The sequence below is a fragment of the Typopeltis vanoorti genome, chromosome 5, assembly GCF_054136105.1.
Source record: "Typopeltis vanoorti isolate ZY-2024b chromosome 5, IOZ_Tvanoo_1.0, whole genome shotgun sequence".
Lineage (NCBI taxonomy): Eukaryota > Metazoa > Arthropoda > Arachnida > Uropygi > Thelyphonidae > Typopeltis > Typopeltis vanoorti.
In genome coordinates this window covers 87,372,407-87,390,933 of record NC_143553.1, presented here as the reverse complement: position 1 = coordinate 87,390,933, position 18,527 = coordinate 87,372,407, and the positions used below count along the sequence as shown (strand labels likewise).

Here is an 18,527-nt window from a genome sequence, read left to right as displayed (position 1 = left end):
AAATGCCTATAGTCTCAGCAATTTGACGTGCTTTGACTCGCCAGTCATCCAATACCATATCATGCACTTGATCAATGATTTCTGGTGTTGTTACACTTTTTGGACGTCATTCACATGGATCATCTTCAAGGCTAGTACAGCCACGTTTAAACTCGGCAGAACATTTCTTAATTGTCGAAAACGAAGGAGAAGAGTGCACATAAACTTCAAATGAATTTCTTTTGCCGTTAAACCTTCTTTTACAAAGAATTTTATAACCACACGATACTCAATTTTATCCATTGCAAGGGATACAGACAACACTTTTGCTTCAGACAGCTGTATAAAAACAAACTACTTGATAGATGACTTGCAATTTCACATGAATACTTATGACAGATGTACCAACTTAGAAAAAAAAATCTTACCGTTAGTGTTGCCATCTATGGTCGAGGCTGAGAAGTTTTCAGACCATTCTCTTATATTATGTTATATAATTTTTTTTTAATCTGTATTCAAGTTCTCATAGTAGTTATCAAATTAGATCATTCTATTTTTTTTTTTTTTGCCTTTTTTCTTTGTCCACCCAACCCAACTTAGCTTTATTAAGCTTATTATTAAAATAACTGCACTGTAATGAGAAATAAAGTGTTTTAGGGAAGTAGTATCAGACTGTATACCTAGAATTAGGATAAATCATGTGGTAATTAAATAAGATGAGTAGGATCAATAAACTCGAGCTGCAAATGTGCAGTGGATGGAATACACAGAAAAAGTTGATTGAGCTAATAATGAGCAGTATAAAGCACAGCCAAGGAGGATCAAGCAGTGACCAACAAGGTAAAGAAGACAAAATCTGATAGGCAAATTCCTCAGCAGGCCAAAGGAAATCTCAAAAGGGTACTTGCTACATGGTAAGTACTCTTTTAAAAAAAAAAGGAAGAATGATTATGGCAGAGAAGTGACAAAAGGAACAGTTGAAGTACTTTGTATTTCAACTGTTCCTTCTTCAAATTCTCTTAAATTCCTTAGTATTCGAAAAAAGTTTGAAAATTACTTTTTATTACTTTGAAAAAGTTTAATTTATTATTTATCTATTAAATCCTGTTGTGAATGTTTTAAACTCTTAAATCTTGTCTACTGCACCTATTGTAAAAGTAATTTGCAAGTGGTATCAGATTTCTATACTGAAATCTAAGCACACAAAGTAAGATCCTATATATATATATATATGCAATTTTGTTATGATAATTCTCTCTTAATCTAAAAATTCAATCTTTACTTCAATAATAATTGAGTAAATTGAGTCTTCGGACCTCTAAATATAAAAAAAACGAAGAAAAGTACACACACACACAGTACTTTACTTCAACAACAGAAACCTGTCTTAAAATCTAAAACAAATCACATCTTATCTGGTTTTTGGTCCCAAAATTATACCAGCTAAAAAGAACATTCTCTTAATTGCATCTGGACCTCTCTTGAAAGAAACAGATTCTTTATTTCTTCACTGGTTAGAACAGTTCTTCTCCCAAAAACCACTTTATCTTGGAAATAACTGGAGATTTCTTATTCTTAGTGATACAAAAAGTTCAGACTTGACAATAAAAGCTTCAAATTCGAATATCGTCTAGAGCTCCCACTTTAATGGCTTCTAAAAATATAAGTGTTGCTCCTTTCCACTTGATTCTTCAAGATTCAATCTTTTTTCCTCTTCCTGTATGAAGAATTCCAAGGAAAAATGATCAAACATTTGAAAATCAACTCTCTGTATCCTCCAAAACATTATTGCACTAACGAAACCTATAACGTCCAATCAACTTTCTCTTTCTATACGAGAAACTTTATCAAGTTCCAAAGTTTTCCTATAATTATCTTCAACAACTGTTATTGTTACTTCTGTAACGTAACAGATAAACGACTTTTGAAACATCTTTCATGCTGGAAGACTAACGCTCATGGAACTTTTTTTGTAACTCATTCCAAAAACTCTTCCATATTTCAACATATCTGTATCTCTTTCCTCAGACAACTCTATCCAGCTGTTTACTTAGTCACCATGTTCTTCTCACTTTGTACATGCTCCTGCGCACATATTATTTCCAGATATGCTTAAGTAGTGAAGTAAGGAAAACCAGTGTTATCTTCACAGCACTTAGCTTGAAAGCAGTAAAAAAATAAAAATAAAAAAAAAAATAAAAAAAATAAAAAAAAAAATTCACATTTTCATTCAACTAAGTCTTTTCAACTTATATATTTTAAATGTACACATATATTAAACTTTAATACTTATTTAGGACAGAATAACAAATGAATCTATATTCACTTCATAATATGTTAGTGCCATACATATATTAACTGCGTACAACTACTTATAAACAACGCAGAGCTACCATATATAAACAACGAATCAATTTTGCTTTTCTACAATATAGATGCACTAACAGTGGAAACTGATAATTTGAAATAGAAAATTTAAGTTTACACAAACAAAATTCTGCAGAGCATCTGTATGGATACACTGATGGCCTACAAATTCGACTGTTCCTCCTTCAAATTCAATTCCCTTAAATTCCAGTTATTAACATGTGACATCAAAGGACAATGAATGGTCACTCCTGTACTCCAAAAAGTTTAAAGAGTGAAGCCTTCTGCTAGAAAAAGTGGTTGGGTTATAGATACCCTTTCCACACAAAGTTAGAACAATGGCCAACAGTTTCCTGGCTGGAGAGCAGATACACTAACCACTCAGCCAAGTCTTATATCCTCAAATTCCTATGAGGGTGAAAAATCCAGGTGGAAATACTGTAGACAGATATGACAAAAACCAATATAAGAATAGAAACAGGTGAACTATAGGTACTTAGGATACTACAAAATTTAAGTATAAATACTGTTATAGAATTATTATTATTAAGAGGGACTCATTGAGGGAGGCCACATGCACCAGCTATCATACTTATTCTTGAATTCATTCACATTGCTTGCACTTACAACATCCAATGGGAATCAATTCCAATCATGCACTATCATATGAGAGAAAAATCTAGCCCTCAACCCTTCATTCTCAGCTTCCAAGGATGCCCTCTTGTCCTTTCCCCATCCTCCATAAATCAAAAAATTCCATCAACTGGAATCCTGTATGATCCTTTCAGAAGTTTGCAAGTCTCAATCATATCACTCCTCTTTCTCCTGTTTGCTAGTGTCTAGTCTAGTCTACAAATTCTCAATCTGTCTGCATAATCAGTATATACTACATAACCACAATCCTGATATCATTTTCATTTTTTAACACTCTCCTTTGTACACTTTCCACAATATCAGAACACAACAGAAACCAGGAGACCAGACCTGCACACAATAGTCCAAGTGAGGTCTTATCAAGGCCTTGTAAAGAGGCAAAATGGCATGTGAACGTTCATTTCAGCACTGCAATTATCTTCTGAGTTATATTTGCAATCTTTCTACATGGCCACTGAACTTCAACTTCCTATCTACTAATACTCCAAGATCCATAGCGGGATAGTTTCTTCTAGCATAATCCCACCAATATAATAAAAAAAAAAAAAATCAGCTAACGCCTTTTAATTCCCGTATACGGGAGTAGGCGAGGCCATTTAGCCCTATCTAACTTTTGGAGACTGAGTGGGCAGTTCAATCTCCACTGGTACCCAATCAGAGACAGATGACCCAAGGCTATCACTAATTAAGCGGTACGCAGTGAAGAGAGACGGCTCAAATGTGCCGCCATCTCGTGGTCCCTAACCCTAACACAATATATTTAATGTCCGAAATAATGTGGGTTCTACGGTCGATTTTCTTGAGTTTACAGGACGAAAAACCCGAGTTTCCGGGAGGAAAAACCTGCTTGCCCGTGCCAGAGATCGACTAACTCGGGAACCGGTCGAAAAAAGGCTTAGAAAAATTTCCTCTAGTCGCCGACTAGACTCGCAACCAAGTCTTCCTTCGTGCGGCCAAGCGCGGCGGTGTACAAACGCCACATCCGCTGAGCTACACAGGCTCTCGCTGAGCTACACAGGCTCTTCCCAATATAATAAGACATTAGATATCTAATTATGCCAAAGTGAATGATATTACATTTACTGACATCCATTTTCCATGCCAAAAATTCCAGCCTATTCAAATCATTCTGCAAGTACTGCATATCAGCAGCATTCCTGATTACCCTACCTATCTTTGCATCATCAGCAAATAGCTGTATGTCACTTGGCAAATCCTTCCCAATATCATTAATGTACATACTGAATAACAGTGGACCAAGCACTGATCCTTAGGGTACACTACTGGTTACCTTAAATCTTGCAGACTCACATCCACTTGTATACTAATTTTTGATATCTTTGCATGTCAGTCAACCATCCTCTTATCCATGCTAATATTCTATAATCCCAACCCATATTCTCCAATTTATGCAACAGTCTACCATGTTGTATTCTGTCAAAAGTCTTAGCAAAATCCAAAAGTATCGTGGCTTATCATTCCCCTTGTCTAGTTCAATGGTAACATTGTCATAGAATGTGAGCAAGTTGCTAAAACGTGACCTTCCCATGTTGCTCATTGCAAAATAGAAATCACTGTCAACCCACTTCTGAATGTGTGCCCTAACCAATTTTTCCAAACTTTTCACCACCACTCCTGAGACACTAATTGGTCGAAAGTTGGATACATCGGTCTTTACAACACCCTTGTGCAATGGAATTACAATACATTCTTTCTATTCCTGCAGAATCTTCCCTATTCTGACTCATATTATATAGCCTGGTCAAAGGAATAGCCAGTTCAGCTGAGAACTCTTTTAGTACATGTTCTGATATCCCATCATGCACCTGAGTTTTTTCATCCAGTGAAGAGGTAGCAATGAGCTCAATGTTCCTTACACCAGGTGATAGCTTTTAACAAAATTAGCACTCATTAGTTTAACCTCTTCTGCATCTGTTACGCTCGTGCCACCTGCATTTCGAAGAGTATTTCTTTCATAGTCATTCTTTCTTTTACTTGCAGCATATCAGCAGAATTCTTGTGGGTTGTATTTAGCACACAGTTTCTTTTCATACTCAGGCTTAACTTTCCTTACAACAGTTGCGACTATTCTAGCCTGCTGATTATAATTTTCATAACGGACATCATCCTTATGCACTTGGTATTCCTTTCACATCATCCTTCCCTTACAAATCTCTTGCTTACTAAGTTTACACATCCATTTGACTCCTACCTATTTATTCTTCGAACTCTCGAGGCACATTTTGATATCGCATCATTTAAGTATCGTTTAAATGCTTCCCATGCACTGTCGATATTCTTCCCATCCAGCAACCAATCCCATTCCACTGAACTCTGTATATTCCTCAGTTGGTCAGTTTCCTGCTTTGTAGTTAAGCATGTAACTTTTTCTGAATGGAATATTCATAGACTTAGTCACCTCCCAAGTGAGTACTGCATGATCACTGTCACTAACCGGAGGCAGAATAGTTACTTAACTTAAATGCCTTCTGACACTATAATCAAATCTAACACTCTTTGCCCTCGAGTTCCTTCTGTCACATGCTGCTTGAGGAAGTTGTCCCGCAGCAGCTCAATAAATGCATTTTCATTCTTCTCATGAGATTCTGCTGCTACCCAATCAATATTTGGATAATTAAAGTCTCCCATTATGATTACACTTTTCACGCTCATCTTTTCTATTTGGTGATGCATTTCTTCATCACTAGCAACCGATCAACCAGTTCTGTAACAACACTCCATAATGTAACTGATCTTGTTAGATTCCACCTCACACCGGACAGCTTCACAGTCACTGTCACATGAAATATTGTTAGTAGTAGTACTACAATCATAGGTCTCAACTCTAACTGGATCCAATATCATTAACAGCAAACCCCTTCTCTCCTATCCTTCCTAAATACTGTAGCCTTGACACTCAATACCAGTTAGTAGATCTGATTCTGATAGCTACGTGTCACTAATACCTACAATCTGAGGTAGCAACATATCGACTAAGGAAACAAGCTCTATCCCTTTGTTTCTGTTACTCCTAACATTCGTGTACAGACATAATAATCTACCTGTTTGTTCTTTTGTATTGTCTTGTCTGCATGACACAGTTAAATAACTTGCAGATCTCTATTCTTCCCTAGACAGGGAAGAATAGAGATCTATTCTTCTACTTTGTATGCAAAGATGTCTACTTTGCATACATCAAATGTATGCAAAGTAGACATCTTTGCATACATTTGATGGGTCTGAACCGAATGAACACAGTCAAAATCATTCTCTCCTCATCAACATTTCCATGATGAAGTCCATTTCAGTCGTTAATACAGTTATACAATCACTCTTACACTCACATTCCTTTCTTTTATAATTTAGTTTCCCAGACTGTGTTAGATCTCATACCAGTTAATTTTTCAAGACTCTTTATACCAAACGCATTCAGGTATAGGCCATCCCTCTTATACGAATCCAATCTTCCCTCAAATTCACTCCGCACATCCAAAAACTTGCATCCACTCCTTCTACACAGCCTATGCATTGAATCATTTGCCATCCTAGCCCTTCTTAATTCATTTTTATCATATCAAAGAAATATACTGATGATTTTCATTTTCTCACTCTTTACTCTTGCCTCTTCCAACCCTTTCATGTCCTCTCTCATACTGAACTTATCACTAGTTAAGTCGTTGGTACCTACTACAATTACTATCTCGTTTACTTATCTTTTCTGTTTATAAATCATTTAAGTCGATAGTTGGATACTTCCTTTACTTTTTTAATTTTCACTCCGGGAAAACTGAAAGTTATAACTTGCTCATCAATAGCATGTGTTATTATAGAGTCACCATACCAAATAATGGACATTTGGTATGGTATAGAGTCACCATACCAAATAATGTCCATTTTATAAACAACGTCAGTTACCCGATTTCTGTTACTTCCCGATTTAACTGTTTCTGTGCTTTTGTTTATTTTGCCACGTAATTTTCCTTTCCTCCCTATTTCATTTAAATGCCTCTCGACTTTTTGTAATTCTCACATTGTCTCTCTGATGATCTGCTTTAATTTTGCTATTTTGGAGGTTAATTCATTTTCAATAACCTCCTCCATATCTCCAATAACCTTGTTAGCAGGGCTAGCCTTCTTGTCCTTGACTCCATGTGTGTTATAACAAGATGCAAGAGACTATTAAACTGCTTGGTCAGAGGCAGTACCTCTACTAGGCTCAGAGGTAATAAGCCTATGGATGGAAAGGAACATGATACTTTATGGAGAACAGCTAAGTGTTATGAAGAGAGAGAGGTCTCAGTAATTTACTCCCTTTCTATAATAAAGTGACAATCAAGTTGGATAAAAAAGAAATGACTACACAATGATATTGCTAGACTTTGCGAAGGTATCAAAAATGATCCCACAAATTACTTTATGTAAGTTGAACAGATGGAGATGAACAGGAAATTGGTGACATGAACAAGAGGGTGGGTGGCTGATGGACAAAGATTAACACAAGAGCAGAATCCAAGGTAGGTGATAGTGGTGGCACCACTAGTCACCTACCTTGGATTCTGAACTTCAGATGCTGATATTTAAATGTATGTTAATAATATAAGGAATGATTTATGGGGAGAAGGAATAACTAGCTGTTTGCTGAAAATGAAGGACAAATAGTCAGCAATAGTAATGTAGAGATTTACAGGATGATTTAAGTAGAATGATAGTTGTCTTCTTCCTATTATGGATTTTAGGCCAAGTAGCCTGTTCCAGTCCTGTGCCATACAACAGATAGCAAAATATGACGGCTGAGAGTTTAATGAAACAATGTAAGCTAGCTGTAAGTCAATGATATAGACTGCAGGCAGCTGATGAGGCTAGATTTTGAGGTGATAGTTGACAGGGATTTGAAGTACAGAAGGCATACTGCAAAAATGGACAAAATAACTCAAAGAATCACTTGGATGTTCAAATATACTGATAAGTACAGCTAGGGAGATTATTATTCTATTTTATAAGGATTTGATATGACCATATCTAGTATTGTGCAGATTTGATGCCTGGGTTTCTTGGGATATGAAAATGTTGAGAAGGATCCAGAGAAAAGTAATCAAAATGGCAACCAGCCTGTGGAAGATAAGATAATGAAGGTTGTTTGTGAGTTATAAAGTTCAACTGGTAGGTGGAAAAGAGGGGTATATGACAAACATAAGTTACTAAAGGGGAGTTTATAGAGTAACTGCTGAAGAAATTTTCCAATGCATGACAGAACAAGAATTTGTGTAAGAGTGTGGTTGACAAAAAAGCATGTTTTTGTATAATAATTTTTCATAAAAAAAATCACTCTTTACTAATCCTTCTCCATGATAATATCCACACATTCAGACAAAAGCAAATATCAATTCTTGGATTGACCTTAACTGCCAACCTTCACATCACATATACAATTTCTGTAGGCTTTCTTCTTTCAATCCAGGCATTTTTCTCAACATAGATCCACAGTGCAGCACAAATTCCAATCTGCATTACATTAGATATGTTAACACCTTTCAGGTAGTGTATCTTAACCCTTCCTAAAATTAAATCCAAGATTTAGTTAAGACAAAAACTCAACCTGATGTCTCTACTAACAGCCAGCCTGCTGTCTATCAAAAAGATGGCTGTTTCTTCACTATACTGAAACTTCTCCATAAACAGATTCAGGAAAGTGAATGGATTAACAGTAGGAAACCAGTCAACATCCATAAGGCTTTCAACTTCCAACTATCAAAACCAGTTTTAATTCCCCTTCAGTACTTCCACTGGTTTACATCACTTATACCAGTATGGATACTCATATGCAATCATGTTTTTGTTCAGGGGAAGAAAGACATCTAAGGATAACTTTTATTACATATAAGGATAAGAGTTCACTTTGGTCACCAAGGTATTTCATATGCAAAAGGATTGTAAAATTCAATGCAACAGAAGTTCTTAATTTTTTGGCATCAACTTTTAGAAGTCATAAATATCTGTAAATATAACAAAACTACACGTTGCCATACTGATTGTAAACTCAATGATATCTGGCACAAAGAGTAATGCAGAATTGTTCATAAAAATATTAAATAGTATCTTCTTCTGCAGAGGCTTTTCCCCACTTAAGTAGGGTCGCTGTTTGTAGTGAGTCTCCTCCACAACCTCCTGTCTTGGGCTGTAGCCACATCCAAGTTCTTCATCCTCAAGTCCTCCACCATCTCTTCTTTGGCCACCCGTACTTCCTCCTCCCCTGCACATCCATCTGCATGACCTTTCTTCCCACATACTCTTCCCTCCTCTTTGCATCAGAACTGTTCATAAAAATATTAAATAGTATAAATATTCAAATTGTGCACTTTATGTATGTTTATCAACATGATATTATAAAAACAGCCTAGTATTGAAATAGTTTTACCTTAAAAAGGATTATGTCTGGGACTTGAAAGCGAACAATAGCACTGAAGGTCATTCAAGCAAGGAAGTTTCCCTCCTTCATTAAAGGTCAAGACTGCTGACATCAGAGTGATCGCAGGATATTTGGGGGGGAGGGGCTCCGACCCTGAAATGTGGAACTCCCAAAAACCGCATATAGAAAGCCTGAAGGACAAGGTCTCTCTCATCGTCATCTAGCTGCAGTCCATAGGCCAGTTTGGACTCGTCAGTACACAACCCATGGAGAAATGGGTGACCCCAGAGAAGAAGTGAAAGTTTCTGCGATGTACAGCAAGTAAGGGAACTTGCCTTGTGCACCGAATGCAGGACGCCTTCAATCAAACTAGTTCTTCGGCGAAGATGTGCCGCTGCTCCTGCAAGAGAGTTACAGAAGGATGCCTACCGAGCACCGAATGTGGAAATCCAGTACACAGAACAGATCGGCAGAAACAGCTAAGGATCTTATGTGCTGATAGGATTATATGTGTTACTAAGGACCTGTGAATAGAAATCTCTGAATTAATAGTTAAGTGCAGAAGGATGATTGCGAGTCCACTGGACATAATGTTACTAGGCTAATAAGACTGTCGCGGATAGCAAAGTTTGAAATTGAAATGAAAAGAGATGGTGACCGCCAGAATTGTAGAATACGAGAATCTCCTCTCACTGTAAATGGGAAGTTTAATATTGTTAGATAGAAATTGAAATTCATGTTAAGATTATGAAAAGAGTTGGATGAAAAGTGTATACTAGTATAGATTTTAGTGGTAAGACTTATACGTTGGTTAGACATAACTGGTAATTAATTTACGGAATTAACAACGCATATAAAGTAAATTAATTAAAGATAACTTTAATGAATCACTTCTATATTTCGACAATGTCACATTGTCATCTTCAGGAACATAAAGATATGGTATGTGCACTACAGGAACTAACAAAGCAAAATCTTTTGCTTTGTTAGTTCCTGTAGTAGTAAAAGATTTTGCTTTGTTAGTTCCTGTAGTGCACATACCATATCTTTATGTTCCTGAAGATGACAATGTGACATTGTCGAAATATAGAAGTGATTCATTAAAGTTATCTTTAATTAATTTACTTTATATGCGTTGTTAATTCCGTAAATTAATTACCAGTTAGTATAGATTTACTTTAAGTTACAGTAAATGCGTTTTGTTTGCTTAATAGAGACTATTTGCTGATCTTTGTACAATGCACTACCTCGCAAAAACTTAGAACCTGTATGCTTAGAATTTGGGGAATTGCCATGACTGCTAACCAAGCCCACAATTAGATTTAGCTATATCCTACAGGTGCTAAAACATATCTCCGATGCTTTACATGAACTCAGGTGGCACAGTCATTAATCATATAAATTTTCCTGATTTCTTTTAGCAGAAGAGATAGTTATCTGTACTCATGAATTGACCTAGTTCACAGGCTTATTCACCAGACCGTTTGTAGGAATCTTAAAGTTTAAGTGATATTAAGAAGAAAAGATTAAGGAATTAAAGTGGACACACTATAAGATAACAATAATAAAATATTACAGGATATATGATATTAACATGCATGCATGTACAACAGGAAGACAAACTAAATTCAAAATGGTGTAAACCTACAGTCCAAACTGGCATCCTCCATGGATGTGGTGAGGATCTTGATCATTCAGCAGATGACAGCCTTCCAGATTTTTGGCAGGTGAGGCAGTCATTCTTATTCAAGTTACAAGAATGTTGTAGAGCTGTGGCATATTCCAAAAACAGGGATATATATATATATATATATATATATATATAAAATAGATTTTTTCCTCTCTGGATTCAATGACATATTAATAGCATAATCTGTAAGCCCAGGGAGTGGATATTAGATGTATTTTTTTTTTTATGTTCATGAAGGTCAAACACACATAGCATATTCTCTGCATGTTTGTAGAAAATATGAACATTGGAAAACATGCCCATATCAAATACAGCAAAGGTGTTTTTATCATAAAGTTTATTTCCAAGTCTGAATATTTGAGATAATTCAAACATCATATGGCTCTAGGGACTAAAATGTCCAAAAAACTCTGATACACTAAATTCATAATCACTGAACACTAACAAACTTCAATTGATTCTCTAATGGTGTGCGAACAAGAGCAATAACTAATAACCAATGCTATAGACCAGGGGTTGGCAACTTTTTCAGACTCGTGGGCCACATTCAACTTTTATTTTTAATAATCGGGCCGCAAGCATTTAATTAAGAGAAAATAGTGAGTGAAAAAAATACCTAAGTTAGCAATTTTTATATCAATCTTAAAAAACACAGAAATATTTAAAATTTCGAGATTACACGATAAAGTATGACATTCTAGTAATGATGTCTAATATTATATTCTTTCATAACAGCAACACTTTTATGCAAATAAGACAAAGGGGCTTATCCCAATTTTCAATAAAGTACTTGCTGTTCCATTCAGCATTAAACCTTCTTCCTTCATCTGCAATTTTACGTTTTCTTGAACCCATTTTTGAAATTATTTTTAACAAATATATATCCTCTGAAAATAATAATGTTATTGAATTATATTAAAATACGAACCAGTGAACGCGACTGTAAAAGTGCGCTAAAATCTCTGTCGTCGGATAAAGTCGCCTTTGTTATCCCTACTCGTGATGACTCACACGGTTGACTCGCACCAAGTTGCACAGCGAAATCACAAAGTATAAAATTATTTTTAATTTATTCATATTATAAAATGTATTATTTAAATAATTCAACATATGGGCCACACAGAATATAAGTATGGTCAACCTTTAATGGGCCACCAAAAATGCACGTTTGGGCCACCGGTTGCTGACCCCTGCTGTAGACAACAGCATTGTCTATTGTTAGTCTAATGATTTGTATGATTGTAGCATGTTTGGAACATGTGATATAGCAATGCTGAAGATGGTTCTGAACCATGCACCATTTTGATTATATACAACTGCAGTTGTTTAATGTGCACTCTTACTTTCTTGAATACTGCATGCCACTTAACTAACATTAAACAACTACAGTTGTATATAATCAAAATGGTGCATGGTTCAGAACCAACTTCAGCATTGCTATATCAGATGTTCCAAACATGCTGCAATTATACAAATCATCAGGCTAATAATAACTAATGCTGTTGTCTAAAGCACAATTTCACACCTCAAAACAATGCTCAGGTTCAAGTTAAGCAATGCAGAGCTCATTATGATTGAGTAGTAGAATGCCAGAAATCTGGAGATAAGAGTAATGAATCACATATTCTTCGATTTGGATGTTTAGATATGGCAAATTAACATTATTTATCAGAGTACTATCCCATCTATTAAATGTGAGACCATGGGTGTGACTACCTGTTGTGCTGGAAAATCAAAACACTTATACAATGTTGTGCTACTTATGCATAAAGAACAAAGATAGCAGTTTAAATGACTCAAATTCTGTCTTGCAGTATGATAATGCACTATCATACTGCAAGAGGAGCTGCAGAATAAACTAAGGAAATTAGATTAAGAAGATTAGTTGGCATAAGAGTCCCAATCTAAATCCAAAGAATACCTCTGACAATAGCTAAAGTTGGTTGAGGACAAGACTAACATGTTTATTCATGAAATAACTGGCATTTTGGAAGAGCGAGTCATTTTCACTTTTATCAATCATTTAGTGGCTAATCTACCTACTAAGAGTGGCATCTAATCATCAAAGAGGTGGACCAGTGTATAAGGGTTGTGAAACATCTGATTTCTGAATGTACGTGTGTGTGTGAATATATGAAATACTTATTGTTAAAGTACAATTCAGCAGCAAGCTGATACCTAAGTACCGTTAGCATCACACTAAATATAAAATGGAAGATAAATGCAGCAGCACCACCATATGTAGGTTCATTCTAATAAATGCATTTATAATTTGGCACAAAGCTAACCTGGACATAGAAGATAATGCCCACTGGTTTGCAGCTTCAGTATGTTCACCTTTAGCTACAACAACATTATTAAAAAAAAATTAACATAATATTGACAGTTTTAATATTTTAAATATATTAACATAAAACATAATAGAAACATTGTAAATATAATGCATAATGAAATTAATATTTTAAAATTTATATGCTTACACAGTTGGTGGAATAAATGGCAACAAAAGCAGAATTACAACAACAATCTCAATATAAAGAAAACCAGCAATTAATGTCCACTGAAGACCCATGGTTTACAGATTGTTGCACACAATTACCAAGCTAAATGAGTGAAAAAAAATAAAAATTATGCAACTTATATTCAATCTATAAATTAAGTAAACATGTTATAAAAGAAAATCGTTTTATACATATTATACTCTTATTTTATAAAAAGAGTGCAACAGTAAGTATCGCATAAACAAGCTTATCATTCATCATAACCTTACAATATAATTTTCTCGTTTCTCATTCTGTGAAAGAACAAATTCTAATTTGTCCTTTCTATTCAATTTTCTATTTACAAATCTATTCCGTTACATGTAATAATGGTATTTAGAAATAAATACCTGATAAATGCTTTCTCAAATAAAAATGGAAAAAAAAAATCTACATCCTTTCCATAGGAAAGGAAGTTGGAAATAGTGAGATCATGATAATTTAACATTTACAGAAGCATATATACATATTTTTGAAGGGAGTGTGTGTGGAGGGGAGAAAGACTGGTTTAAGGCGATTACAGAAAAAAAAATTTTGCAACAGCAAAATTTCCATAATGCGATTGCAATAAGAAAGATTAATGAATAAGCTTGATCAGAACAAAAATAATCCTACCCAGATGTTCCCCAGTGATTTTATTTCCCAAAAATCATTGAGGAACAGTCTGAGAGAAGACATACTGATAGTCTATAAGGAATGCAGAGAACCAACTGGTACTTCTTACCAAATATCCAGTCCTCACCTTCCTACAGTGCAGCTCATTACTAATTATTCACTTGGATGCTGAATGAAGGATGATGAGCTGAAATTATATGCAGTTAATAATGGCACAACATAATGAACTGATTATACCAGGTCAGTACTGTTTTTGCCAGAAATTAGTAAGAAAATGAAAAGTCAGTTACTGGAATCCTTAAATCGTCAACAGAACTAAGGATATGCATTATCAGTGCTTCCCATTACGGGAGGCATCAGTGCAGATGGATATAGTAGTATGTGTCTGCCTACATCACTCAGGTGGAGTGATGTAGGCAGGTTTGGATTGGTTTATTTAGACTGACAACTGAAGCAACTCAGTTAGGAGGCCAGTGTATTATGCATGTTAATTGCATGTTCTAATGGCCAGTTTGCCTACTTTGCAGGATGAAAAAAACAAGTTTCCAGGAGGGAAACACCTCCATGTGAGACCGATGTAGGTAGGTTTCAGAATGGAAATCACAGAGTGAAACATTGGTGCCTATTATCCTACAGAAAGAGTGAGAAGTAGTTCACTGGAAAGTAACAGCTGATATAATGAAAAAAAAAAAATGGTTTTGGAGTTCAGCAGCACAGTGGAAAATGGTTTTAAAAGAGGTAGTATTCTGGATAAAATGGCAGGGAATGCCAGGTAACCTGCTAATTTCTGCTCAGGGTACTAATGGCTAACAATGTTTTCCACACAAAAACTTGCAGAGCGTCACATGGAAAGAACATACACAAATCTAGAAGTCTTATTATGTTGTTGATACTGTAGTTTTCAGATTGATTGAAGGTGCAGCAGACTTTGAAATATGAAGCAACCACCACTAGAGCACAGGATACGAATGAGTGTACCACTGAAAAAAAAAGTTTGAAAAAAGAATTGAAGTAACTACTGCCTGATGGGAGTTGTCTGCAAAGATAGAAAAACAAGAACCCATAGTGCACATAGGAAATAGAAAGAGTCTATAAAACTATAAACAGAAGAGATCATAAAATGTTCTTGGCTAGTGAGTTAGCATGTCATAAAGCAGGTGTTCCAACCTTATGCCCACAGGCACCATTCGACCAATTGGTATGTGCCCACCGCTGTTCAACTGTGTGCCGTATAGTTTGAAATAATCACATGCACATCACGCAACAATTCATGGCATGCTATATGACGCATGCGTTAATGACACATGACGAGTATTAAACGCATACAATGTAAGTAGATGCGCATTGGAAGTTGTTCATTCCAGTTTAAGAACTGGAATATCATCATATTCTCCTAATTATGAAGCACTGACCAATGAAATGCAATGCCAAAGATCACACTAACTTACATATATATATTTAAATTTTTATATAATGTAAACTTTGTATGTATTCATTTAACAAAAGAATTCAAAAAATTTGCTTGAAAAAAATAGATGGTGCCCGTCGCCCTACCGGTATTTTAGAATGTGCTCTAGGAAATAAAATGGTTGAGAACCCCTGTCTTAAAGCATACCGAGAAAAAAAAAAATGTAGGAAAGCTAATTTATGTGAAAATAGCTAAACAAGTCTCGGGGAAAATAAATATAAAGGTGGCAAAAACGTTTTGGGTGTTACTGTAGGAGAAAAGAAAAAAAAATTGGGGAAGGATACCACAAAAGGAGAGATAACAGTGGAAAAAAATTGAAGGTGAGGATATGTTAGATATCTAGTTCTCACTCTGAAAATTATTAAAATGAGGCAACAGTGGTATTGGAGGATATTCCTCCAGAAGCCATCAGAAACTGAGATAGAGAAAGGCAACTGTGGTGGATGTTATTAGACTTGAAATGCTGAAAGTGGTATGAAAGTACAGTGGCTATAATTCATAATCCAGAAAAAGCTTGGTCACAGGGTCAAATCCATGATGATTTAATCATGCTAAAATATAAAGAGGAAAATAAAACAATGAGAATTACAAAACAATCTCCTTAGTATTCTAGGAAACACGTAATGTGAGCAAACTAGAGAAGAGATATCAGAGAAGACTGGAAGGAATGAACATCACCACCACCACTAGAGCTAAACAGGAAAAGATGCCACCAATGGTAGAATCAGCCCAGACAAGAAAGGAGGATAGATTCCCTGAGTCCAGGCATAAGTTTTCTTTCTTTCATCTTTGTAAATAAAATTAACAATAAAATAAAATGATGATATATTATACAGCATGAAATAACATCATTCAGCCACTGTCGACAATGGCCACGGTGTGACAGCCTATCTTAATTTTTGTTAAATTTAATTTTTTGAATCACTCTCGGTTTCTGGAAGTACTAATTTTTTAATTGCTGACAGTGATCAATAAATGTTAGTCTTTGATCTAAAATAAAGAAACTGCCACATTGGTCTTAAATAATCTTAAACATTATTAAACACTATGTAAAACAAAAGGGGTGCTTAAGGGTCAAAGCTGTATAACTGAGAGGAGACCTCCACATAGCCTTTAAAGGAATGCAGAGAACCGATCAGAGATTCTGACCTAATGTCCAATCCTCACATTCTTGTGGTGCACCCTGTTAGGTATCTACCTGGATACAGAATGAATGAGGATGGGCTGGCAATTTGGGATTTAGCTGGCCATATTGTATTCTTATTGGCTTAAACCAAAAATACAAAATAATGGTACATGACAGAATTTCATGCCGGCTGGGGCATTGCCCGGTTAAACAAGGCAACCATTGTTTTCACCAGGGAACCAGGACAAAAAGCGAACAGTTAGCTACTGGAACAAATCTTAAAATGCACTCCAACTCAACATCACAAGAGTTCAAGATTAGTACTATCAACGTAAGAAGCCTGAATGGCAAAGAAATGAAGCTAGCTGAGGAATTAGATCGACATAACAGGGGGTGACCGAAACAAAAAAGACAAAAACTGGTGAAATCTTTCTGAGCAATAAATACAAAATGTTATATTCAGGCAATGACAATCAAGGAAAAGAAGGAGTAGCCATTGTATTCAACACTAAATACGAAGCTAATCTTCTTGAATGGCAGGCAGTCTCAAGTAGAGTGATGTGGGCAAATATCGGAATGGAGAACTAGACAATGAGATTTATTTGTGCCTATGGTCAATTTGAGGCTTTAGAGAAAGCAATTGACACAATGAAAAAGGAAAAGTTGGTCCTTGTTAGGGATCTAAATAGCAGAGCAGGAAATGATTGTCAGACATACAAAAATATTTTGGGAAAATTTGGAGAAAAGAGCAAAGCTAATAATAATGGCAAATACCTGTTGGATTTCTGCTCAAGACATGGACTGGTTATTACTAACACCATGTTCTAACATAAAAATGTGCACAAATTCACATGGAGAGAAGAGGCAAGGAATAAGAAAAGTCTCATTGACTATGTTATTGTTGATAGTGAAGTTTTCTCCTTGGTGCAGGACACCAGAGTATACAGAGGATTTGAAATCGAAAGTGATCACTAGTCAGTCTTGAGCAGGATAAATTTGAATTTCATATTGAAAAGAACAACACAAAGTTTTAAAGTGAATAAGTTGAGCAGCTCTCAGATATGAACTAGACTAAAATACACAAACATTATTAAAGAAAAAATGAAAGAATTTGAGAACAGGAACCTAACCATGGAGATTCAGTGGCAAGCCTAGCCTGAAGAAAACACTGATCGATTCAACTAGAGAGCATGTGTTGAAGTTGTCTGCAAGGATAGAAAAATCAGTACTCCATTGTGAACACAGGAAGTTAAAGAGGCAGTGAAGGAAAAGAAGAAAGCACATCAAAAGTTCCTGGCAAATAAGTCAAGCTTCTGCTCTTAGGGAATACAAAGACAAATATAAGAAAGCTAAACACTATGTAAAACTAGCTAAACAAAAGTCATGGGAAGACTTTCGTAAGAGCATAGAAAATATTATTATTATTCAGGCCTCCATGGAATCAAAAGACTCATCATGGGAGGTCCTTCCTAAGAAACACAGTCTATCATACAACTCCTTGAACTCATTGACCGTTCTCGCTCTCACCACTCCATCAGGCAATGCATTCCATGGTTCAACCACCCTCCATGCAAAGAAACCACTCCTCACCCTCTTGCTCACAGTTTCCTTTCGTAAGTTCCAGGGATGGCATCAAGAAGGTGGCAAGATATTCTAGAGGTTGAAGAAGTTCAGAAATATAG

At 35.7% G+C, this 18,527-nt stretch overlaps 1 protein-coding gene across 2 annotated transcripts in view; it reads right to left on the bottom strand.

The window, feature by feature from the left end:
- The window catches only part of LOC150106624 (B-cell receptor-associated protein 31-like), a 172,955-nt gene that overhangs the window by 63,105 nt on the left and 91,323 nt on the right, over positions 1-18,527 (bottom strand). For both annotated transcript variants that reach the window (XM_090392587.1, XM_090392586.1), the window contains exon 2: positions 13,577-13,699. In XM_090392587.1, coding sequence (XP_090248713.1) covers positions 13,577-13,668 — 92 coding nt within the window. In that variant the 5' untranslated portion in view covers positions 13,669-13,699. The remainder of the gene's footprint in view (positions 1-13,576; positions 13,700-18,527) is intronic.